This window comes from Periplaneta americana, chromosome 14 (genome assembly GCF_040183065.1).
Source record: "Periplaneta americana isolate PAMFEO1 chromosome 14, P.americana_PAMFEO1_priV1, whole genome shotgun sequence".
In the NCBI taxonomy this organism is placed as follows: Eukaryota; Metazoa; Arthropoda; class Insecta; order Blattodea; family Blattidae; genus Periplaneta; species Periplaneta americana.
The window spans coordinates 158941191-158968181 of NC_091130.1; the positions used below are offsets into that span (position 1 = coordinate 158941191).

At 35.5% G+C, this 26991-nt stretch overlaps 1 protein-coding gene across 1 annotated transcript; it reads right to left on the reverse strand.

Annotated features, from left to right (window-relative positions):
* Positions 1–207: 207 nt before the first annotated feature.
* LOC138712992 (neurexin-4-like) lies at positions 208–26771 on the reverse strand. Its single transcript, XM_069844672.1, has 5 exons — positions 26415–26771; positions 6190–6345; positions 5984–6116; positions 2405–2559; positions 208–682 (listed from the first exon to the last, which is right to left on the reverse strand). The coding sequence occupies exons 2-4, from the start codon at positions 6329–6331 to the stop codon at positions 2454–2456; spliced, it is 381 nt and encodes a 126-aa protein (XP_069700773.1). The 5' UTR covers positions 6332–6345; positions 26415–26771; the 3' UTR covers positions 208–682; positions 2405–2453.
* Between the last annotated feature and the right edge of the window lie 220 nt (positions 26772–26991).

The window sequence follows — 26991 nt, forward strand, 5'->3', positions numbered from 1 at the left end:
GTGTTCTTTGTAACGTGTTTGAAATGATCTGCCTGTCTGTCCTATGTAGAAGTTGTTGCAGATGTTACATTTGAGTTTGTATACGCCTGTGTGATTGTATTTGTTTGTTTGTGTTGTTTGAATCAGGTACGGTAAAATTTAACACGAAAAAGGCATATAATACATATTCCGAAGTGATATAGTGTTAAAAGCTGTGTAATCAAGATGTATACATGGTTAATAAAATAGTCAACAAATTCAGAACTACAGGAATGGTACTGAATAAGAAAAAAAACCGAAGACATGTTTTATCAGAGGAAAAGCTTCACAATATCGGTGCTTGATTAGAATATTTGGTGTATAAATAAAAATCAGACAGAGAAACTTGATAACTCACCATGAGATAGGAATTTTTCAACAATGATTTTTCTGTGTCTTTAAGGAAGTTCCATGAATTGACGACTTACTGAGGTGGCGCCGATGAGCACTCGCAAGGTGATGAAGGCATCCACATGGAGGCGCGCGGCTACAGGACTCAGCAGGGACAACAGGCCTGACACCAGCAACCCCGGCCCCAGCACCATCTTGGGGCCCATAATCTCGCTGAGGCGGCCGCCCAGCACGTGCGTCACCACAGCACCATAGCCGGTAGCGTCTCATCCCAGTCGAACTCCACAATAGCTGCGCATCAGGCCGAGTTTGTCTAGTGCAAGAGTGTTTTAGCACTGACATACTGGCATCACGCCCATCTGTCTACTGTCTATATTGCCTTAAGTCTTGTGTTACTGTGTAGTTATTTTAGAATGAAATGGATCAGGTAAAAGTATTCATAAGATGATAATTTTCTGTTAATATGCACATTTGATATATTTGCTGATTAATAGTAAGTCAACTACATTTAACATAATTTATAAGATTATTATTAACTCCATCTTGATATCATCTTTGAACTTTACGAGCTAATTGTGTTAACACATATGAATGATATAACAACCCTTTTGAGGAATGAATGCTTTCTTCTAGTTATTATTCGTTTTATTGATTCATAAGGGAAAGCAGTTATTGTTTTCTGTTTAATTTTGGAGCCTTTTTAGCTAGCATATCAGAAAACTTAATTTCCATTAGAGTATATGGAAAACTTTCAGATTGGAGAGAAATCACATTGGTGTTAGACAAGGTTTTACTACTTTTGTTAATTATAATATGTAAGAACACGATAATTAATGAATGGAGAAATTCACCTTATGGAAGTATACAACTTAAAAGAAATATGTAACTAGACTGTATATCTATTGTTTGGTGATGACTTGGCTCTTACAGCATCTTCAATGGATGATCTGCAACGTTCAGTAATTTTTGTTGTTTCCAATTCTTTGTATGACTTCAACCTAACAGCAGCTTATTGTAATCTCTGTTCTTTCCAATTTAGATTTAGATTTAGATTTTATTTAATAATAACATATACATAAAAACGTTACATTAAAATACCCCAAAAGAGCAAAGCTCGTGTTCGGGGACAGTTCCGTTACATAGATACACATACTTTGTAGACAAGATACTTAAGAAAAAAGCTCAGATAAAGATGATAATAAAATTAGTAAATAATAATACTAGTAATAACTGAGTGAAAAAAGAGACGATGTTTAGATTGATGGATTAATATTAAATTATTATTAGTAGTATAATTAGTGCAGGTCATGTTGATATAGTAACCAAGATAAAATAGAAAAATACACTTAGGATAGAAATAAACTTGTTTTACAATACATGATACATAATATAATACAGGGAAGTCTGTCATATAATTTTTTTAATTCTGGATCTGAAAATTTTATTGCTTAAAGTAGTCAATTCTGGATGAAATTTTATTATCGAATTAAAATTTCATCCAGAATTGTATAAATTTCAATTTATGTAGCCTATAGTTAATTTTAATCACTATTCTTAATTATTTTATCTAATAATTTCAATCTGTTAATATTTAATTTTAAGTTTTTATGTACAGTAACTTTAAGATCTTGACAATGTCAGCAGAAACTTGTATGCAAGTCTATTGACAGCTAATAAATATTATTATTATTATTATTATTATTATTATTATTATTATTATTATTATTATTATTATTACAGTGTGTTTTGTGACGATATTATTTCAGTATTTTAATGTCGCTGGAGCTATTGTGAATGCCTTAGCAACATCCAGCTCTGGACAGTATTGTCACATTTTCTGTTATTGACAACAGAAGAAAAAAAATGTACGTAAGACTAAATCCATGTTATTCACTGAAATATGTAACAATATTAACAACCTACATGTTTATGAACATTATTTCCCATCCAGACACGAGCTTCAGTTTGCTCTGGCCATATTATGTTGTGTTAGACAATGTGAATCCCAACTTCGAACTTGTATTCAGTCTCTAACCTTGTTTTGAGATTATCTTCATTCCTGCCTGGACACACGTCATCAGTACTCACATGTAGCATTGGTTGGGCCAGAATCGTGGCGCACCATGGCCACCAGCACCATTTTGAGTGTGGCTTCCAGCAGGACTGCGAAGAAGCGAGTGGGGCTGCATCCTGCAACACAAAGGAGTCCTATTACACAGAACAAATAACAGTTCTTATGAAATATGAAGTTGTGTTCTTCTGCTTCACATAATAGTATACAAATCTTTTGTTAGTAAGTAGCAAGAGTGCATCACTGAGTTAATGCCACAATTTATACATAACACTTCTTGTATAATGTTGAGTTGTGTTTTTCTGCTTGATTTTTGTTAGGAAACAAGGGCTGTCCATAACAATGCAGATAATTTAGAAAAGAAAGCTTGCTACAAAATTATAACAAGCCTCTTTTAGATGGAGACAGATGGACATGGACAGCATAATTTTTTCCTTCAGTCCAACTTTAGGCTCTCATTACACAAACTTTGATGGAGAAACAGAAGCTATCAGAATTGCACTTATCCTATTAAATAACTTTCTGAACAACTTCTGTGGCAGTCATCTTCTGTAACTATAGATCTGCGTTAAATGCAATAGTCAACATCCATGACACAAAAATAAACCGCTTAAAAAATATCCAACATGAAATTTACTGCTTACAGAAAAAAAGGCTTGGAAATCATAATACAATGGGTCCCGGCTCTCTGTGGACTTCAGGGAAACGAAAATGCAGACTTGTTGGCAAACAGGGGCACCAGAATTAAACATATCAAGAAACCAACTTGTCTTACTTTGCAATCAAACGCATCATTAATACAAAATTTAAAGATGAATTAAGGTAAATCAACCTCATCTCATGCGAGGGAAAAATTTGGAAAACTCTTATAGGCTACAAATCACCAATACCTGAGAGAGCAAGAAGAAATGCAACATTTCGAACATCAACAGGACATGATTGTCTCATTCCAGGTCAATTCGTTAACATCTCATTGTTAAATTATTGATTTCCGTTATTAATAAATATTATTATGGACATCCATGATACCATACAGGTAATAACTGCAGACATTTTATAATAACATTTAATGTTTTTCAACATTTTGATACTGGACATTAATGCCTATGAATATTGAAGATAATGGTCATTTATTGACTGTAGACATATTTCATAACGGCATTTGAAGATTGGGGACATTTTTGATACTGGACATTAATAATGGTGGACATTTCACAGTGGACCAATTGACTGATAATAATCGACTGTCTACATCTACATTGGATCTACATCTTTCCTTCTCCAGAGTGTGTTTTGTGTCGTGAAAGTGGCTCAGTTATGAATGAAGATAATCTTTTTAAGTGTGCGAAGTTAGAGACTGTTCGCAGGATTTAACATCATTGTACTGGGAAGCAAGAAGGAAAACGACATTGTATCAAATGCCTCGACATTAAATAAATAAATAATAACTTTTTTCTTTATATACTCATTTCAATTAAAGTTTTTTGTAATTAGTTCAGGGCATGATCTACTCTAACATTTTGTGTATGTATGTGTGTATTAAGCCAGTGAAAACAAAAGTAGAATATTGAGTGTTTTATGTAGTGGAGAGAGGAAGATTACAGGAAGTGGAGTAGGGAGAAAATGAGTGCAAGTAGGAGAAGCAATCCATAAAAGCTAACCGAAATAGTGAAAAATCGTTAAGTGAATTGAACAAGTGATTGCAAGGAAATATTACAAACTTCGAACATTGGAACACTAATTATTATTAATAATATAATAGGGTACTGTAGATGAAAAAGTAGATAATTAGTGAATAGTAGTCAGAGATAAAAAATGTTTTGAAGATATTCTCAACACACAACTCAATTTCAAAACACATGCACTCTTTGACTCTCCACTACGAATGCACCCACACAGGAAACAAGAGGCGCCAAGACCAACAACGATCAGTTCGGAAGATGACTGAAAATAGGTCGAAACATGTTAACAAGGTACGTTAAAATATTTAACACAAGAAAGTTCTTATCATACATATTCCGAAGTGATACAGTGTTAAACGTTGTGTAATCAAGATGGATAAACAAACAATTATGGATAATAGTAATGAAAGACAGCAATGCAAGTAGAGGAGGATTGAGTAGTTTGTAGCAGAGAATATTTCTAAGCAAGACCTTTGGGGAGGCCGAGATTTAGATGGGAGGATAATAGAATCGCCCCATGCAGAAAGGGCTTCAGTCACAAATTAAAAAAAAAAAAAACGAGATATCGATGGAAATCATATCTTTATGGGTGGCTCCATCGTCCGGGTGCAGAGAGGTATTCAGTCCAATGCTTGGAAAGATAGAAACTGAAGCGTCAGGGTCAGAGTTCTAAGCAGAAAGGAATACAGTGTGCAGAATGTCTTCTTTAGTTTTCTTAAAACTAGGTCTAATGGACTAAGCCCTTTCTGCATGGGCCGATTCAATTTAAAAATGGATTTAAGGTAGGTGAAATATGATGGTAGAGACTGGATTAATCTTGCTCAGAATAGGGACCAATGGCGGGCTTATGTGAGAGTGACAATGAATCTCCGGGTTCCTTAAAAGCCATTTGTAAGTAAGTACCGGTAAGAGTACTGGCAATGTAGACAATATTGCATAGTTATGGGAATGGGGTAGAGGGAGGATAAAGAAAGTAAAGGGTTTAAAGCACTGTATGTCATAAAGACTGGAGGAAGGAAATAGTAGTTTAATGTAGAGTTTAAATTTATGTATTCGATGATATGAGATAGATGAGAGGTAAGATATGGTAGGATATGTGAATTGTAATGGTGGACCGTAGTACAGAAATTTGAGGGAAACCACTAACTGAAAACTATATGAAGATAATAAATATGAATATGAATACGTGTATTGCCAATCAAATCACATCTTGTTAATGGCAGCCCACGTACAATCCAGTTCCTCGAGTCTGTTCTAACTTTACATAATGTATTATAAATATAACATCATTATGAAATTTACATAATGTTATAGACAATGTGGGATACAGAGAGGCTCCATTACATCGAAATCATTCCTTGAATAAGAAAGTTCAACCCACTTGAAAATGCCACTTGAATTTCATTATGATGTTCGCAGTCTTCTCTCTTACCTCCACATCGCTTCTTGTCCTGCTTGGTTTCCAGATGCATTTCATCAAATGAAGACTAACAGGAAGAGCGAAGGGTCTGCACTTATAGCATCTTGGGAGCATTTAATAACAGATAACATTGCTTCAACAGCCTCTCCAAAGTTTACATTGAGTTGGAAGTCTTTCTATGTTAGTTTTCTATGGTCATTATATAGGGAAGTATGCTGAGTATGGGAACATAGATGTAAGTTAATATACATATAGCATCTTGTGTAGAAACTGTCATTCAAACTGGTTCAACTAGAACACTCGTTCAAATTTTAACATGACAAAACACAAAATGAAAACGTGTTTAAAAAAAAGTACGAAATTGTAATTTTAGAGGGATGAAATTGGCAACTACATAACTCCGCTCTCCATACAAATGCCAGGTGTTGCTGTGTTACTCACCTGAATGATGAGGGTGGAGCCCAAGCTTTCCGTGTGATGCGTACATCATGGTATTGGCCCAATCCAAAGTGTTTTTCTGGAAAGATAAGTTCTTGCCGCTCGAAGCCAAAGTGGAACACAGCTCGTAGGTGACCTGTGAGCAACAACATGTGTGTGAGACTCTTGCACAAACGCAGCTGCCAGAGCCTGGGGAGAAGAGGACTCACCGCTGCTTGATATCATGATGGTCAAGTATTCCCCAGAGATGTTGGACGAGACTCCCAGCAAAAAGCCCACACAAATGTTCTCTACAATCGTCGACCTCCAGCTTCCCATGAAGTCGAACTTGATTATGGATTCTGGCCGCATGTTCACACCAATCTCTAAAATAATACAGAAAGAATGATCACTGCAATTTACGACAATATTATCGAAACATTTTCAATAATCCATTATACAATACTAACTTGCACAGCTACATCTTGGCACATAAAATGTGAGTTTGAATTTACAGGCATTCACATGTTAACATTCTTAAGTGTGCCACTGACTATTTGTAAGCAATATTTTGATGCTTCTCCGTGAACCTGTTGTTCGTTGAAAGTTCTTAGTAGGCTACATAATATCCACAGATATCTAAGAGGTCTTACTACTTCTTAATACATGTGTCTAGCTATAAGCTGGTCTAAGAGGTCTTGATTATCCAGGCAATTACAACACTATTTTGCTATGAAAATCAAATGGTGATAGATCTGAACTGTATGCAGCTTGAAATGTGTGACATTACCATGAAGGATTGCGCTTTTAGTGAAGAGACGTAGAAATTTTTTTTTTATAGTACAGTTTACTATAACAGAATACGTAAATTCACGTTGGACGCTTCCAGTGCCGCAAGATTTGTCTTCGATGCCGACAACTAACCGCACATACTGTCTCGGTGTTTCCTGCAATAAGTGCACCAGTTCAAGCTGATGCGAGCTGGTCGGATTTCATTTGACTCACTCTGGGTAAATTTCTTTCTTGACTAGCACAGAGCCAAAGGCCAAAATCTGAACAAGTCACAGATATCATAGAAATGAGCTTTATAAATATTTTAATAAATATGACTATCAGTGCACGTCAAGTTATGGTTCATTCTTTCATTTCTTAAGATTTATTGTTTCTCTCTAGTTTAACAGTCTTACTAATAAACCGTGTATAGTTTTTATACGAGACTTATGCAGAGTTGAGACAGAGAACGTTACTAATAAACCGTGAATAAGCTATGGACGTATAAACAGCCTGTAGCTATACAATGGGAATTGCTTTGCAGTAGTTATATACACCTAACCCCTTGTTTAAGCGTTGTATATAGAGAAAAAAATGGCCGCCCCTTTAACAGCTGTTCGTATCGACTGTCATTTTATGATGATGTTTACCTTGTAACCACAGAAGAACAAACCAAAGATCATAGAATTATTAGAATAATATTGCTGTAGCTTGTACTCTTTGACCAAAATGTAGTGTGGTAATCGATTAGAGCCAGTTGTACTATCGATATTTAACACGCCACACTAGAGCGCTCTACCGGATCCAGTAGAGAACCTCAGATATTCTATTACCTTTCGTAACGAAGTAATGACGAAACTATGACGTAGCTGTGTAACAGTTATACTGTTATACACGACGTATGTAGTGATTATTAGTAAGGAATTTACACACGACTTATAAACCAGCTACTCATTGTATAAGTATAAGACAGTTAAACGTCTGTATATAGAGTTTTTAATAGTAAGACCGTAAGCCTACAACATATAACTTGAACTTCTCGTGCAAAATTAGTACAGACCAGTGATTCTCTGGAATGTCTTTTTGGTAATTTTCTTGTGGCTTCCTAAGCAAGAGAAGCTAATGGCTGATAATGAGAAGGCGAACATTTGTAAGAAAAAATTTAAAAACTTGATGTAATGATAACACCACAACGAAATAACAATAAAGCAAGTGTTTTAAAGTTAGAGAAAGCACTGAAAAATGTCCATGCAAAACATATACAGGGACATCATTTTATTTTTACTTCAATTTTTATTATACCTCAGTTTTTGAATGTACTTTACTCCCACCCCTTCTACTATTGAAGTTCAACCGTCCTCTCCACTAAAATCCAAGGCCGCGTACAGTCATAGTAGTCTTACGGTCACAGTAAACAGTACGTTCCAAAAATGTGTTCGCGTTTTCCAGTGACGAAAGAGCTTTCAATATTGAATCATTTTCGCACAGGTACTGTCGTCCATTTGCCTACGTCGCATCCCGGTTTCCCCTATCCGCTTCTATTCGCATTTCTGTAAAGTCTAGTGGCTGGGCTGTCTTAGCTCTTTTCTGAAAACATTAATTTCTATTAGGAATTGGACGTCTACGTAATATTATACAACTATTTAAAAATAACTTAAATAAAAGGGCCTCGTTAAGTAATTAACTATCACGTGTTTTCCCTCCTTTCTACGATCCTGCGACATAATCACTTGGACGAACGGTAGATAGCATGTCTGAGTAATTTTATCTGTGCGGGTCGGGCAGAAGTGAAGATTGAATTTACAGTACGTAAGGTGCTCTTTTATAGACTAGGTACAGAATTATTTCAACATGAGTTACTCGTACGAAGGACGAAACTGGTAATTGGGATTAGATACAACAGTCTATATTGCGATAATATGCACAAAAGAACTGAAGCCTGTATCGAAATGAACGGCCACCAGTTTCAAAAATGTGTTTAAATATCCATATTATGATTATTTTTCAATTTAACTTCATTCTCTATATTGTACGCTAATGTGCTGTAGACAGTATAATATACACTACATAGTGAATACGTTCGCATGGACAGCTCAGTTCGTGAGTAAAAACACTTTTTATTAATACTGTACTGTATTTTGATTAAACAAAAACCCAATGAAAATTATCAAACTCAAACTTGCGACATTTCCTAGTTTACGTAAATGGACGAACTATTTTTCTCCCCTCCTATACCTAGTAAAGTGATTTGTTTGTATTTTACGTTAGTATCATCGAACTCCGTTCGTGGAAGGGGCAGCAAACGGTGTTTTCTGTTTTTAACCGTTAATCCAAAGGTATAGCCAGGTTAATATTAAAAATATTAGTAAAAATAAAATGATGTCCCTGTATTATGTTTCAATCAGATCTACATAATTTACAAGACTAGAACAGTGAAATGTCTACGTATAGACCTCTCAGGCTTACAATCAGCTCTCGGAATCTCCGTGTTAGAAGGAGATGAGATGGTGCGCACAATGCTTCAGCTGCATTTCACCCCAAGGAAAGAGTGCCGGCATGATGGGCATATTTATGAACTTATATCGTTGTTACTGCAGGACAGCTGCTGTCATGGAGTACCCGTAAAGTCGGGCGACTTTGGATGCTGAGGTGACTTTTGATCAGTAATTTAGCGCCTTTCTAAATTGAATGTTGTACCCTATCGCGAAAAAACTGAACTAGTTTATTGACAAATTAAACAGTTTTTTTCAAAATAGGGTACTGCATTTAATTTAGAAAGGCGCTAAATTACTGTTCAAAGTCACCTCGGCGTTCCAACTCACCCCACTTTACAGTAAGAAGGATTACAACTAAGATAGTACCGGTACAATAATAATAATAATAATAATAATAATAATAATAATAATAATAATAATAATAATGTTCTTAATAATGTTCGCAATTATATACAGTATTAGTACGAGTACTTTTATGCAAGATGGCGTCAAGTACAGTTCGTAATGGGTGAATTCAGAAAGGAAGGAGAGGTGCACATAGAGCCGTGCAAAACAGTGATTGTAGTCGATCAAGAGATTTGCTTACCCTTGGAAAAACCCTGAACCCTCTAACCCAGCCGTGGCGAAAATGCCATCGTGCGCCGAGCCACTGTGTAACCTGCAACGTGCATAGCACCTATGGAGGGAGGCGGACACCCGAAGGGGAAGTGAAGCAACTGTCTGACTTATTAACGGATTTTCATTTCCCTTACGTCAAGCACTTAAATATAATTTTATACAGTACAAGGCTACAAACTAATGTTTAGTACGTGTAACGAAGAAAGAAATGAACAAGAAAACATAGGACACATTATCACAACCTAAAATTAACTGTCTTCAGAATGTCTCTGCGACAGAGTTTCAAAATCAGGAATTATGTCACTTACTGCCAGTCGTAGTTGATCACGAAGGTATTTGTCTGTCAGTCGTGATCTAAATTTGATTTTTACTATTTTCATTGTTGAAAATAATTTTTCACAAACGTAAGTTGTAACGAACATGGCTTCAACAGAGCAAGCGAAAGAACGAAATATTTATTTTTTGCCAAAGATTTGAAAAGTTCAACATTTGTCAAGTCCTTACATCTAGCTTTCATTTAACATCACATTGTAAATCTGTGAGTTTAAATTGAAGATCTAACTGCATTATTCGTACATCTGCTGAAAAAGGATCGACGTATAGATATGATGATAATAATAATAATAATAATAATAATAATAATAATAATAATAATAATAACACTTAACCTTTTAATCTTTCATCAGTAACATGTAGTATAAAGCCGTTTTATGTTATACAACTGTTTTCCTAGTAATACTTGTGAAAAAATCATACATTTAATATTCTCATCATATTGTCAGCAAAAAAATGCGTCCTCCCATCCTACTTGAAACTTTCGTTTTAGCAGAGGTACATGGTTTCGAGAGAGACATTGCGACGATACGCCACTCGCAGGTCAGAGACAAATACAAACGGAACGGAGTTTGACTCCAGTGAGTGAGAGGGTGGGGGTTGTAGGTAGGAAGCGAGGGAAATGCACTGCGAGCCACAATGTGCTCGTGAGTCGCATTTTCGCCACGGCTGCTAACCAGTTCTGAATGCTCGTGTTCAGCCTATATTTTATATGACAAAACATGCAGTGTGTGCAGACTTGCCCTGCTCAAGCAGTTTTTGCCGTGATGTCATTTCTCCTTCCTAAATTCAAGGAAGGTCTTTGTGAACGAATTAACTATATTGGAAAGAAAGAGATTTTGAAAATACTAAATAGTAAATTATTTATTCCGCCATTTGAATGTTCATCAATATAAATATCAATATCAATATTTTTGGCATTTGTAACCATTATTTTTAGAAGAATTACGTGCAGTAGGTCTGCTTATTTACAACTACTCAACACTACTGTATACCAGTACTGTAAAAATAAATCATTCAGGGAGAATTTATAAATAGACAATATATTAAGATAAACAATGAGAGCGTTGTCAAAGGGGCTTTACAACAACAGTACAGTGCAGGTATAAAACGGAGCTCATCTGTGAACAAATACTGATCCCACAGAGTCCTATCTTCTTTTAAATTATATGTGTTAAGAAGTGATGTCTGAGAGTACATTTATGAATACTACATAGAAGTAATGGTTTTACAGAAAAAAAGTAATAATTTCGTAACCCAACAGTCTAAAAAAGATACAAAGGAGCATAGCCAACAACATAATCTTCATCTCTTCTGAATGTCAGAGAGGAAGATGGGAAGCTTTTGATGTATCTTCATGTGAGTAGATTCGAACACTGTTATCATGAGATGTGATGCTCTTGCAATTATGTCTTAGTTTCAGATATTAATAGATATACCGAGACAAATATTTTTCTACATTACAATCTCCCAATCAGACTGGTTCACTTTTACCCTATAGGCCTACATACTGTATACTGTATTTCACCTACCTATATTGAACCATGACGTAATGACGTAACTTACATATCCTTTTATAACTGAAAGATTGGAAGTTCATTGCCGCCCTCACATAAGCCCGCCATTGGTCCCTATCCTGAGCAAGATTAATCCAATCTCTATCATCATATCCCACCTCCCTCAAATCAATTTTAATATTATCTTCCCATCTACGTCTCGGCCTCCCCAAAGGTCTTTTTCCCTCCGGCCTTCCAACTAACACTCTATATGCATTTCTCGATTCGCCCATACGTGCTACATGCCCTCACTGTGTAGACTATTATTCCTAAAATATGAAAGGAATGACAAATTTATAACTAGTTTTAGGAAGCCTGCCGATGTGTTGTGCTATGATCAGGCTTCGAGACTTCGGGCCCGATAGAGCAGTTCAGTGGGAAATCCGCATAACGGCGTACTGAGTATAGTGGTAAAGTGTATAGTGGGTGGGGTACTGTAGAATGAATGACAACAAATTCGCAAAGGAAAACGCTCTGGATTTGAAGGTTCAGACGAATAATTTGGTTTTCATACAAACCTAATTTCAAACTGTGTCTGAAACAGTGGCGTATACTGGTTAAAGGGTTTGGGCTACCGCTGACCCTATTATTACACAAAATATATCTAACAATTACTTTAATTTTAATTACTATGGTAAAACTAATAATACAAAATTATTACATTATGTTATATTATAAACTTTTTCTTTTGTAATTTCCTTGGGCTACCGCCGGTAGCCCGCAAAATACGCCCCTGGACTCTGAAACTATTACACGGTTAGAAAAGTCAGAGCAAGAGATGCCGGAAGCCCTCAAATTAATTTAGAAAATGATGCAGAGAATTAATGAGACATCAAGTACACCGGTTACTGAACGTGTGAAACAGAAGTGGAAATCAATTTTATGTAAAAATAACGGATATGGAACATTGTGTAACATAAACAGGAAATTAGTGGACATAGAGTCACTCGAGAATAAAGGACTGTCTCTTAGCGACTGCAATGATGTTAGGTTTTTTTTGTTTTGCTCCTATCACGTCATGCGACGTAGAGCGCAGCTTTCTACAGTACAAGATTCACGTTTGAGACACTGAGAATGTATCTTGTAGTAGGTACATTGCAATTCGGTACTGTAACTGCACTTCCTAAAGACGACCAATAGGATAAATGAAAAAATTAAAATTGCTACATGCTTATTTCCACCATTAACACTGTGTATAATTAAACACAAATGCTTATAAAAGACAGGAGAATAAATGCCTTTTATATTCTTTTGACATTTTATCATTGTGTAATGTACATTTACTTTCAGAATGTACATGTGTGTGTGATTCCCCATACTACAGTACTCTACTCTAAATAGCAACGTTGTTATCTCAACACATCTCTATCTACCTGCAGCGAGTCAACAACCTATAGTGCATGCACAGTAAACTTATTGTATCGGGTCCAAAGTCTCGAAGCCTGGTTATGACTAAGATCTGTTTCATTGGCAGAAAGAGAATGGAGGGGTCGTGATGGTGAACTTCTACTCTGGCTTCGTCCAATGCAACGAGACAGTGAACGCCACGATAGAACACGTTGTGGGTGAGTGGGCAAATACAGGGACATCATTTTATTTTTACTAACATTTTTAATATTAACCTGTCTATACCTTTAGAGAACCGGAAACACAGTTTGCTAGCCCCTTCCACAACTGTAGTTCGATGATACTGGCGTAAAACACAAACAAATCACTCTACCAGATATAGGAAGGAAGAAAAGTAGTTCATCCATTTACGTAAACTAGGAAATATCGCAATTTTGAGTTTCATAATTTTCATTAGGTTTTTGTTTAATCAAAGTACAATACTGTATTAAGAATAAGTGTTTTTACTCACGCACTGAGTTATCCATGCAAACGTACTCATTATGCAGTGTATATTATACTGTCTACAACACATTAGCGTACAATAATAATAAATATGTTTATTTAACGACGCTCGCAACTGCAGAAGTTATATCAGCGTCGCCGGATGTGCCGGAATTTTGTCCCGCAGGAGTTCTTTTACATGCCAGTAAATCTACTGACATGAGCCTGTCGCATTTAAGCACACTTAAATGCCATCGACCTGGCCCGGGATCGAACCCGCAACCTTGGGCATAGAAGGCCAGCGCTATACCAACTTGCCAACCAGGTCGACTTTAGCGTACAATATAGAGAAAGAAGTTAAATTGAAAAATAATCATAATATGGATATTTAAACACAAGTTTGAAAATGGTGGCCGTTCATTTCGATACAGGCTTCAGTTCTTTTGTGCATATTATCGCACTATAGACTACTGCATCTAATTCCAATTGCCAGTTTCGTCCTTCGTACTAGTAACTCATGTTGAAATAATTCTGTACCTACTCTACGTACTGTAAATTCAATCTTCACTTCTGCCGGACCCGAAAATATAAAATTACTCAGACATGCTATCTACTGTCCGTCCAAGTGGTTATGCCGTAGGATTGTAGAAAGGGGGGAAATCACGTGACAGTTAATTACTTAACGAGGCCCTTTTATTTAAGTTAAATTAAACAGCTGTATAATATTACGTAAAGGTCCAATTCCAAACAGAAATTAATGTTTTCAGAAAAGAGCTAAGACAGCCCAGCTATTGCAGAGGGGCGAGCAGAAGCAGGTGGGAGAAATCGGGATGCGACGTAGGCAAACGGACAGTACCTGTGCGAAAATATGATTCAATATTGAAAGCTCTTTCGTCACTGGAAAACGCGAACATATTTCTGGAACGTACTATACTCATTCAGTACTGCTTACTATCTGCGGTCTTGGTTCTGTGTGGAGTTGGAACTTCATTAGTAGAAGGGGTGGGAGTGAAGTACATTCAAAAACTCAGGTACAATAAAAATTGAAGTAAAAATAAAATGATGTCCCTGTATATTTCTCTGAATTGCAGGTTCTTGCACCCTCGACGTTGTCGCTGTGGTTTTATATTCTTGTCGTTTGCGTGGAAGGGAATCAGACTACATGAACTTGGGAGTTTGAACTTTTGGTTATTTCCGTCTCACGTGTTCAGATATCGTCGAATTATTCAGGTCTTTCCGCAACTGATTTCCTAGTGAGCCCCATAGCAAAGCAGTCATCGTAAACTTTGACCTTAATGTTCCGGGTAATAAACCAATCACAAAGAATTCTTATATCGTCATTATTTAATACAAACTATCTCCTCATAGTCCTTCATAGCGTCTAAGGGGGGGATAAGAATATTCACATTGTAATCTTTAATTCATTGTTATTGGAAAGCACGATATGTTTCGCGCTGTATTTAACTGGAGAGCCATTCCACTTAGCTACGGAACTGAGCAATAATTGTATATTAATTTCTTTCTGACAGTAAAATGGCCACCTGCATAGCACAACATATTGAATTTATTCTTCAGAAAGATTCATTCTGCCAATAATTATAAATTTTCCCCAAATGCATAGACAAGAATGACTCTGTTTAACTCAAAAACACATAAAAAATTGCACATAAGGAATTACTAACTTTTATTTTAAAATGCGTAGCCTATTTTCTGTGCATAACTCAGTAGTGATGACCAAAGCTCGGAACTTGGGGACTTGTGTGTCGTGTGCATGAGTAAGGTTACAGGTACAACGAACACAAAGCTCACGCTGTAAGTGCTCAGGGACAGTCGTGTGTACTAAGAAAGTGGTCACATCAAATAACAGGAAGACGGATGGGGAAACTGTGTCATTTCGAAGCCAGTGTCATTCAGAGAATTACAGGTAAACGGCTGTTTGAAGAATTAGAAAATACGTGTTATTCGAAAAGTGTATTATAGAAGTTTAAAAATAGAAAGAGGTAAAAAGGAAGCTTTTGGAAATCTAGGAATAATTTTTGCTATATTAACAGTTTCGACATGATATTTAGATAAATCTTATCCTTATTTTTAACTGAAACCAAAAAGATGTATATTACTGTCAATAATAAAATTGAATTAAATGTTCCAGTTAAGGAAATGTGCAGAACAAGTAAAAGCTGCTAACTTATCACTTTTTTAAACTTTAGGTACAGAATTTCGTCGAGGAATTCGGAGGAGATACATTATTTTTTTCGAAGGAAGTGTTTATATTTTGTAAGTTGTGCCACACACAAACTAGATGCATTCATTGAAAGACATTGCAGTCCCTTAAATTGGTGGAAAATTTGTTCCTAGCCATGAATCAAGTCTTAGAGGGACCTGCCCTAGTAGTGACACACAAATTGAAAACTATTTTCGAGAAAAATTGAGGATACACTTATTTTTCTCAGACACGAGATTAGCTAGCAACTGCTCAAAATCGAACGGAAAACAGTGACAGTGAAAATATTCAGTATTGTAAGTTTGCTCCCATCAATTCATGTAATGTGGAAATAAATTGTTCTCGTTTCAAATCAGGTTTAACAGGCGAAGAAGTTATGGGTTCGAAAATCTTGGAATGTATGTAGTCATACACTGTAATAAAATTTACAGAGGAGAACAGTAAAGTTGATATATTTCTCATGTTTATTTTTATTATATATTATATGCTATAAAATTACGTGTTTCAACCTACTGTAATACTATCAATATGTTGTTCCATCAGACCTGACAGTACCTCCGTGCTGGAAGCGGGAGTCTGTTGATACTGGAGTCCGGTCGCTTAACGACGTGCAAAGACACAAGTCCCCAAGTTCCGAGCTTTGGTGATGACTCAGTGGCAACGCACTGGACTCGCATCTAGGAGGTTCTGAGTTCGACCCTCCGATGCCACCGATCTGGCCGAGGCTTTTTCGTGATATTCGTCGACTGAATATAACTAATTTTCAGTTAAATGAAGGCAAATACCGGATAGGACCCAGTTACCGTGAAAAATTATATACAACAATAACAACCAGTCCAAACAATAAAGTACGATATGGCCTAGGACATAAAGGAATGTCAGTACCTTTATCAATTTCTGTGGTATTTTCAATCTTTTAACAATCTCCACAAATATAGCCTCTAAGAGATATTGATTATTAGTGTATACAATATTACACCTAATATAAAAATTGACGATAAAACCATTCTAGATTCTTCAGACACCCAGAAGTATATTCTAATTTTACCAGGATTTGGTATAATTTATAGAAACGCAGTTGAATGCTAAGGTAACCGGGAATAAAATACAGCAGTCCACATTTTGCTCTGTACCTCATCAACTTTTAAACCCATACATTAAAAATGTTTCATACTGATTATGGAAACTCTGATGAACATAATCTGTGAATTTTAATATTCTAGTGAACATGTAACAATTTTAATAAAATACTTTTAAAAATACTGATAAAAATAATTGAGATTTAAGTACCAATTTACTTCTGATTGAGGTTCTGGCTGACATGTACATCTATTATCAGGCAGTACATTTCACTTGACGATATGTGTCAGAGGAAGAACAATTGTTTGTATGCATCTGAAGTCTGACTAGTGTAATATGTAGCCAATCTGCGATGTATGCAATGGAGGGGAAAGGAACTGGCCACCCGAGCCCGTTATTTCCTGGCCTAGTTGCCTCATAAGTGGTGCCTTCTTGGTATCACTTGTGAGGTTACAAAGCATACAGACATCATTTAATTTTGATAGTTGAGTGATGTTTCAAGGTTAGTCATAAATGTTAAAAATTACATGGATTATTGAAATAGGCCTTCATAATAAAAAAATAATATATAATTTCCAGACTAAACAAAGAAAATTATTCAGTTATCAAAATTAAATTATGTCTGTAGACTTCTTAAAAGAAAATAATTTATATCTTTCACTAGTTTATGAGGACAATTGGTGCTTATACAGGGTGAACCTAAGTAATGTTATTAATTTCAGGGGGTTATTCTTTGAGATATTTCAAACAAAAAAGTTTAATACAATTTTGCTCGTTTTTCTTTCCTTTTCGAGATAAAAATTGTTTTACATGAAACATTTCATAGCGTGTTTTGGGAAAGCCATTGATTTAATTCCCAATGTGCTGAGTGCGTTAGGTTAATAAATGTTAGAAAGAATTTTAGTTTTGTCCTTTAAATGTGCAGAAATTTCATCCGAACAAATGTAACATTTTAAAATTCCTTTTCAGAACGTGAAGTTAAATTTGTTCGCATCAAACTTCTGCACATTTAAAGGACAAAACTGAAATTCTTTCAATCGTTTACTATCATGATACACTGCTCTCTTAAGTTGACTGAGCATAATGGAATTAAAACAATGACTTTCTCAAAATACGCTATTAAATGTTTCATATAAAACATTTTTCATCTCGAAAAGGAAGCAAAAACGAGCAAGATTGTATTAAACTATTTTTTTTTTTTTCAAAAATTATTTATTAAAATGTTTATATCGTCGGTATACAAGCAAAACACATTAAGTTAAAAAAATATTACTTCAGAGAAAAAGACGTTTGAAACTTCCTAACAAAACTGAATCTTCAGAATATTATTTTTAATACTCTGCTTCTCTTTAAGTGAATTCCACTTTCCAACTCTAAATTGATATGGTACACATACATTAAGTGCATTACATATGCCTTTTTCTCGATTAATATTTTTCACTTAATGTGTTTTGCTTGTAAACGGACGATACGTTCACTAGCATTAGCGGACCGCGGTTACAAAGGTTGGCAGTTCTGTATAAAAAATAGTGCATTTAGCAAACACGTGCTGTTTACTGCATCTAAATCGGATAACGCGTGTAATTACAGCCCCTTCTGGAAGTTGACTGTGCACCCGAAATAGTACTCCAGCCATCCGTGCGCTACGCCTCTCCCACCTGGTACAACTAGTTACGTAGTGGAGATGTGCCTCACATGTTTTTCTAGTTTTTAAGTCAAATTAACTGAATCCTTCACTCCGGTGTTTGTCCATGTATTTTCTCCTCTAAACAGAATAGAGAAAGCGTTTTCATGAGCGCAGCAAAAAACCAATCGTTTCCATTAGGCTACACATTTCGGTATTAAAATGACTAGCAGACTACATGATTTTCTCGACTTTTTCCAGAAATTTCAATATTTAAATTTTGTGTAGTACATCTTAATTTCTTAAGTTAGCATGCAATTTCTCTTAATTTCGAAAAGGATTGGTCGATTAGGTTTTCATTTCATTCATTTTTAATATAAAATATTTCCTTATATAGGCCTGTGACACTGGAGCATGTTTACAGTGGAAGAAAGCCAACACAGAGTACATGCAAGTGTATGTGTGTAGGAGAGACACAACGTCCGCGGTACAGTGCATTCAAGTATAGACTGCGCTCCACAGTATGGTTCAGAAGGAAAGAAACGCGTCCTGGAAACTACAATAATTAGTTTCACAGTATGGTGCAGATACAGGGACATCATTTTATTTTTACTAACATTTCTAATATTAACCTTGCTATACCTTTCGATTAACGGTTGAGAACTCCTTTCCACGACTGGAGTTCGATGATACTGGCGTAAAATACAAACAAATCACTTTACTAGGTATAGGAGGTAAGAAAAGTAGTTCATCCATTTACTTAAATTGGGAAATATCGCGATTTTGAGTTTTATAACTTTCATTACGTTTTTGTTTAATCAAAATACAGTACAGTATTAACAATAAGTGTTTTTACTCACGAACTGAGCTATCCATTCGAACGTATTCATTATGCAGTGTATATTATACTGCCTACAGCACATTAGCGTACAATATAGAGAATGAAGTTAAATTGAAAAATAATCATAGTATGGATATTTAAACACAATTTTGAAAATGGTGGCTGTTCATTTCGATACAGGCTTCAGTTATTTTTTGCATATTATCGCACTATAGACTATTGTATCTAATTCCAATTACCAGTTCCGTCCTTCGTAACTAGTAACTCATGTTGAAATAATTCTGTACCTAGTCTATAAAAGAGTACTTTACGTACTGTAAATTAAATCTTCACTCTTGCCCGTTTCGAAAACATAAAATTACTCAGACATGCTATCTACTGTCCGTTCAAGTGGTTTTGTCGCAGGGTCGTAGAAAAGAGGGAAATTGCGTGGCAGTTAATTACTTAACGAGGCTCTTTTATTTAAGTTATTTTAAACAGTTGTATAATATTACGTAGACGTCCAATTCCTAACAAATTATTGTTTTCAGAAAAGAGCTAAGATAGCCCAGCCACTAGACTTTACAGAGGGGCGAACAGAAGCGGGTGGGGGAAACCATGATGCGACATAGGCAAACGGACGATAGTACCTGTGCGAGAATATGATTCAATATTGAAGGCTCTTTCGTCACTGGAAAACGAGAACATATTTCTGGAACGTACTATACTCACACAGTACCGTTTGTGTTTACTATGACGGTAAGGCAACACTTTGGTTGGAAGTTTACTAGTAGAGGGTGTGGGAGTGAAGTACATTAAAAAACTCAAGTACAATAAAAATTGAAGGAAAAATAAAATGATGTCCCTGTATATTCTGCATTCTAAATAACAATCTCTATTGTAAACTTTGCAAAGTCAGCATTAAGTCTGCTATAAACAAGGAACATAACATTCAAAGACACGTAAGTACAATGAAACATAAACGACTGGAACAAGGGAATGTGCAGAAGGACCCTACATCGAATTCAACATTTTATGAAGACATGTGTAAGGCATTTATATCTGCCGACATACCATTTTACGAACTCGCAAATACGGCGTTCCGCGAGTTTTTACAGAAATACACTGGAAGAGAAATTCCACATCAGACTACGTTACGAAAGCACTAAGTTGAGAAAATTTACAACACATGCATTACTGTCGTTTCGACAGATGTTGAACGCAGCTTTTCTGCATTCAAGTCCATACTAGACAGTAGTAGACACTCATTCGCTTTTGAAACTTTGAGAATGCATCTTGTCGTTCACTGTAACCTAAAAATAAATACGCGGTAGGCAATACATCGAAGCTCACGTTGAGTTGAAATTTCTAATGACTGAAATGAAGTTAAATAAAGATAGAAACCAATTCAGAAGGATGTGTGTATTAATCTCTTTGCAGACTGTACTGCACAGGACGGATTGGTGCTGTGAACTCTACTGGGTGTTCAGTTCAAAGTGTGTCATGACTCGCTGTATGCCGTCATGTGGCTAGCCGATGAGCCTAGAGAATTCAATCTTCCTACACTTCCGCAAAGGCGTATTACCTTTGTGCTAGAGAAGTTGCCTAGCAAGTACGGCGTTCATTCTGAAGAGTACGTACTGATACGTACGGTAACATCCGCATAGACAAGAAGCCGATGTAACCCGTTCAATTCCAAACCCTCTCTGTTATCCTGAACTTTCCTAATGGCATATTCTAGAGCAAAGTTAAAAAGTAGAGGTGACAATGCATCTCCCTGCTTTAGCCCGCAGTGAATTGGAAAAGCATAAGATAGAAACTGGCCTATATGGACTCTGCTGTAAGTTTCACTAAGACACATTTTAATTAATCGAACTAGTTTCTTGGGGCCCGATTGTATAAACCATTTAATCTTAGATCAGAGGTTAAATTGATCCTTGTTTCAGCTGAACTTGGAATTTTGTGTTGTATAAGTCTAATCTGAGATTAATTTGTCTCAAACTAAAGTCAACTTTGACTGAAGAAATTTCTCCGATTAAGTTAGATGATCCAAGTTCAGTTATTTCTTTTCTGTTTGAAATATACGAGTGACAGATTCTGCAAATAAAATATCCATTATTATTAATATTAATAGATATGTTACGTACATTTATATATATATTTCTTTCAATTTCTTGCCTTAATACACAAACATTCTTATATTTTATAAGGCCCTATCGTGTTCAGCAGTATCAAATAACATAACCTATAATTATATTATGTTTATAACAACCATTAATTATTAATGGATATGATAGGTACATTCATAAATGTTCAATTAACTGTATTACTAAACGAAAATTGTTGTTTTATAAAGCTGAATTATGTTTAGCAGTATCAAACACCATAACATGATAACAACTTGGAGAACAGTGAACCTTATTCTTATTGTCCGCCATTATTTACATTGAAAAAAAAACAGTGTCTCCAACAGAGTGTAATACGGAAAGTCGCCAAAAAGTAGTTGTAAAGTCGCTAGATTTCTCATTATCAACAAAGAAAGATTAAATTTGGTCACTATGGGGTGCTAAAAAGGTCACTAAAGCCCTATTTAAGCAACATAAAAGTTAAAAGAAATTGTTGTTGAAAAAGAGTTAAAATCGCTAGATTGGCAACACTGAACAAACCTGTATAACATGGTCCGCGCATCACGTATTTCACCTGTTTATGCGATGTTGCCAAATCCTTTTCACGTGAACTTACACTGCATTTGAACCAAGGTAATTTGATCGCAGAAAAGTTTTATACAATAGAAGAAGTGTCTGAACTCGGTTTACTTTTCGATCTTCGATCAAAATTGATCTTTAGTCAGGGAGTTTTATACAATTGGGCCTGGGAATACCAAATTCAATAAGAATATCATATAAAACTTCTCTCTTAACCGAGTCATACGCCTTTTTGAAATCTATGAATAACTGATGTACTGTACCCTTATACTCCCATTTTTTCTCCAATATCTGTCGAATACAAAAAAATCTGATCAACGAATACGTAAGTAATTGTCTTGACCCTTTCCCCATATCCCGATAGTAAGAAAAAACTCATCTCAGGACGTGTTTCCAAACAGTTCACATTCCTGCCACTACATCGACGGTCAACATGGACACGGAGCATTTGATTTATATTGTGGAATGTTGCCGTACACAACCGATAACAAATACCCTGCGTACGACTTGCCCGCGCAAAACACAGTTCGAAAGAGGTTATGGTAGCACACAGACCGTACAGACCGCCATCTGTTGCTACGACGTTCAAGTTATACCGTACAAGTTCTCAAGTTCAGGTTGAACGCCTTGAATAATAGGCAACTTCTCTGACATAAAAGCTGAAACTCGCTTCAAAACGCTGATTCACGCCAACTCGATTCCAACAGTGACGTCATGACACACTTTGAAATGAACACCCAGTATATGTATGTCCTGTGTTGAGTTGGCTTCCTTTCACTGTAAACATGCTCCAATCTCGTACTGTTACGTGTCATTCTTGCGTGGCAATGACTTCTGCTACAAATTATGGCAACCAACAAGTTTAATTGTAATTTTATTATTATTATTTATTTGAATTTTATTTTATTAAATATAGTATAAACTTAAAAAAAGAGCGATACCAAAAACCTTCATTAGAAATGAAATATTGTTATTGTTTGGTCAACTGTCCGAAGACAGGTCTGAACCTCACAAGTGATACCAACAAGGCACCACTTATGAGTCAACTAGGCCAGGAGATAATGGAGTAAGGTGGCCAGTTCCTTGTGCTTAAATAATTACGTAACATGTATGGTTCTTCATGCTTCAGATGTCTTCTTTTTACTCATTGATAGTACCTATATAATTAGAAAATAAATGTATTATTATTATTATTATTATTACTGCAATCTACTTAAGAAATTGCTTCCGAAAACAACCGTCTATTGTGCCAGTACAACTCAAAAGTGCAGCTTTGTGGCATTTCTCCCACGACAGTAACAACTTAGCTTGCTCATGCGTGTGACATGAATCAGCGATCGGCTATCTTCGGGTACTGCGCTTATCTCTTCAGCTGACTATGTTATCTAGACTTGCTCCCTGTGACAACTTTTATGCGTTGGCCTTGAGACGCCTGGCGTAGACCATAGTGTATTAGTAAAAAAAAAAATTGAATTTTTATGGTATAAAAGATGAGACGTTGGGTTGGTTTACATCGTACTTATCAAATAGAAAACAAAAAGTAGAAATAAATGTGCCAAATAGTCATAAAGTTACTTATTCAGAATTTAGAAATATTAAACATGGTGTTTCGCAGGGGTCAATTTTAGGTCCATTGTTGTTTCTAATTTATATTAATGATTTAGCCTTGACCATTAACAATTTATCTCATGTAATTTTATTTGCAGATGATACAAGTGTAATTATTTCAAGCAAACAATACGATCATTTTATAAACACTTCTAATACAGTGCTGAATCTAATGAATGAATGGTTCCATGCAAATAAACTAGCACTTAATGTTGATAAAAACCAGTGCAGTCAAATTTAGTACACACAATAGTGCTCAGGTTTCCTACAGTATTCGATTAAATGGAACTCATCTCAAAGAATCTATAAGCACAAAGTTTCTTGGTTTAGAATTGGATAATCACTTGAACTGGAAAACGCATATAGAATGTATTACTCGTAAATTGAGCTCTGCCTGTTATGCATTAAGATCCTTATCTACTATTGGTGATATAAACTTACTTAAAATGTCATACTTTGTATACTTTCACTCTGTAATGAAATATGGGTTAATATTCTGGGGTAACTTGTCTGAAGCTAAACACGTTTTTGTTTTACAAAAGAAAGCTATAAGAATAATGGCCGGTGTGCATAAAAGGACATCATGTAAAAATATTTTCCGAATTTTAGAAATCTTGACTTTACCTTGTAAATACATTCTTTCCCTAATGATGCTGTATATTAAGAACCAAGACAAATTCAGTACTAATCAAGACATTCATCATTTTAATACAAGACATAAATCAGATCTTCATCTACCCTCTGTTAGCCTAAGCTGTTTTAAAAAAGGAGTTCGCTATTCATGTATATATTCAATGCACTGCCTAATTATCTTAAAGATTTGAAGAATCACGAGAAAAGGTTCAGAAAAGAATTAACCAAATTTCTACATACTCATATCTTCTACACAACTGATGAATTGTTTATGCTTGTGAATTGAATTATTCTACTTAAATGACATGTACAATTTTATATAGCTCAACTAAAATATGTTTTTATATTGACTCAATCTGTTTACTATGCATTGTAAATTTTTGTTTAGCATAACTGATGAATTGTATGTGCTGTAAATTGAATAGTATACTGTATAGGTCAACTGATGAATTGCGTAAGCTTATAAATTGAATTAATTTACTTCATATGAATTGTACAATTTTGTATAGCTTAACGAAAATAAGTTTGTAAATTCAACTAATTTGATTGTATATGTTTGTATAGTTTGGCTGATGAATTGTATATGCTTTTAAAATGATTACTAGTCTGTGTAGCTCTACTGATGAATTGTATATAGGCCCACTGTAAATTGAATGGTAGTCTGTATAGCTCAATTGATGAATTGTTTATGATTATAAATTGAATTAATCTACTTGATATTAATTGCACAAATTTGTATAGCTTAATGAAAGTATGCTACTTTGTATTGTATATATTTGTATAGTTTTGACCGATGAATTGTATATGCTTTAAATTGAATAGTAATCTATATAGCGCTATTGATAAATTGTTTGTGTTTGTAATTTGAAGTAGTTTGCATGATAATTATCAATTTCTGTATATCACAACTGGTTGAATTGTTTATGCCTTAAATTTAATTAACTTACTTGTTTTGTATTATACATATAGCTCAACTGATGAATGATCGTTTGCATTTCTAATTTAATAATCTGATTGGCTATGTATTGTATACTTTTAGTAGAGCCATCGATGTAGCTCAGTCGGCAGACTCGCTGGGCTGCTGATCCGGAGCTGCGTTCGGGCTTGGGTTGGATCCCCCTTTGGTCTTTGGTTTCTTCCGAGGTTTTCCACAGCCGTGGGACTGAAGCGGGATGGTTTATGGCGAGTCCTTGGCATCAACCCTCTTTGATTAGATTACCCCCCTTTGATTTGATTACCTGGTTGGGTTTTTCCGAGGTTTTTCCCAACCGAAAGGCAAATGCCGGGTAATATTTTGGCGAATCCTCGGACCTCACCTCATCTCACTACATCTCGCCAAAATAATGTAAAAAATTGCACAAAATTGTAGAAAATTACTAATTTGTAAAACTATAAAAATTTGTAAAAATTGTAATTGTTATATTGTAAAATGTTGACTTGTTCCACATCTTAAAGCTTCATTGCTCATGTAAGATCTATGGAATAAAATGAATGAATGAATAACCCACTCTAACCTTATCTTGTCACATACCTCTGCTTCCCATCACTTAGCTATCCCCTCATCTAACCCACTCTAACCTTATCTTGTCACATACCTCTGCCTCACATCACTTAGCTATCCCCTCATCTAACCCATTCTAAACTTATCTTGTCACGTACCTGTCTCACGGCAATTAGTTACTCCCTCATCTAACCTAACTTTTAACAGGCAATATTTACGGAAATATATGCCGGCGGAGGGTAAAACACAGCGCAACACGATCCCCACGATCAGACACTAACACTAATATGTCCCTAATACAGCAAACTCCAAACACATCAACTTCAGTCACTCTGTCAACCATAATGCACACTGAAGTCTATCCAATTTTCCACAGCTTATACTCGTAAATACTAACTAGATAAACATTAAAATTATAGCTCTCCCCTCAGTTTCAGTAGCTTGTACGTAATCCCCCCCCTCAAGTCAAGATGTTCTAATAAATTTCGTCATGAAAACGAGCTGTCAGTTAAAGTAAATAATTGCCCACGTGACTAGCTATTCCGTAGGTCTCCAGAAACACTAATATCGCAGTTTACTAACTCTAGCCTGTCTAGGGAGGTCTGCGAGTTTCTGAATAGTTCAAGTAGTTTAAAGCCTGGAGAAAATGTTACAACTCACGGTAGTACTAATTGTAGTGAAGTCCTCTTGAATCCAACCACTTTCCGAGACTTCGGGGAGAAGGTGATTCCAGTACCGTAGCACGTTTAAAGTAGACACTGTCAGTTAACCTCAACTCACTTTCTAATGTCTCATTTGCAGCAATTTACAGGTCATACCGATTTCAGCACTTTCATTCACACGTCTTATTACGTCACACATCACATCACATTATTACCAAAAATATTGTTTAACCATCCTTTCCTGGAATTCACCATATTACTTTCGAGTTTTCTTTCTCCTTTAATGACCTGAATCACACAGTTTCCATGCAGCCCGCGGAATTCTCGTGTCCTATGTTCTTTGAAATATGAGGACTTGGCGCAGTCAAAGATGATAGTTTGAAAAATGCCAATGATATCATTGAACCTAAAGAAGTAATAATGATATAAATATTGTCTTATAAATTAAAAAAAAAATAATCTTCTTAAAATAGTATTTATTTAAATAATGCTTTTTTAAAGTACAATTTTTGAAATTAGTATTTTTTTTTCAATCTTGACGAATAATACATTGATCTTAATACTGGTAAACATAA

Bases quoted from the DNA above. Each gene is read 5' to 3' on its own strand.
- LOC138712992 (XM_069844672.1), bottom strand. From the start codon at position 6,331: ATGCGGCCAGAATCCATAATCAAGTTCGACTTCATGGGAAGCTGGAGG. The intron at 6,117-6,189 runs GTGAGTCCTCTT...TGTTGCTCACAG, and splicing joins CATCATGATATCAAGCAGCG to GTCACCTACGAGCTGTGTTC. The intron at 2,560-5,983 runs GTGAGTAACACA...TTTGTGTTGCAG, and splicing joins GCTCCACCCTCATCATTCAG to GATGCAGCCCCACTCGCTTC.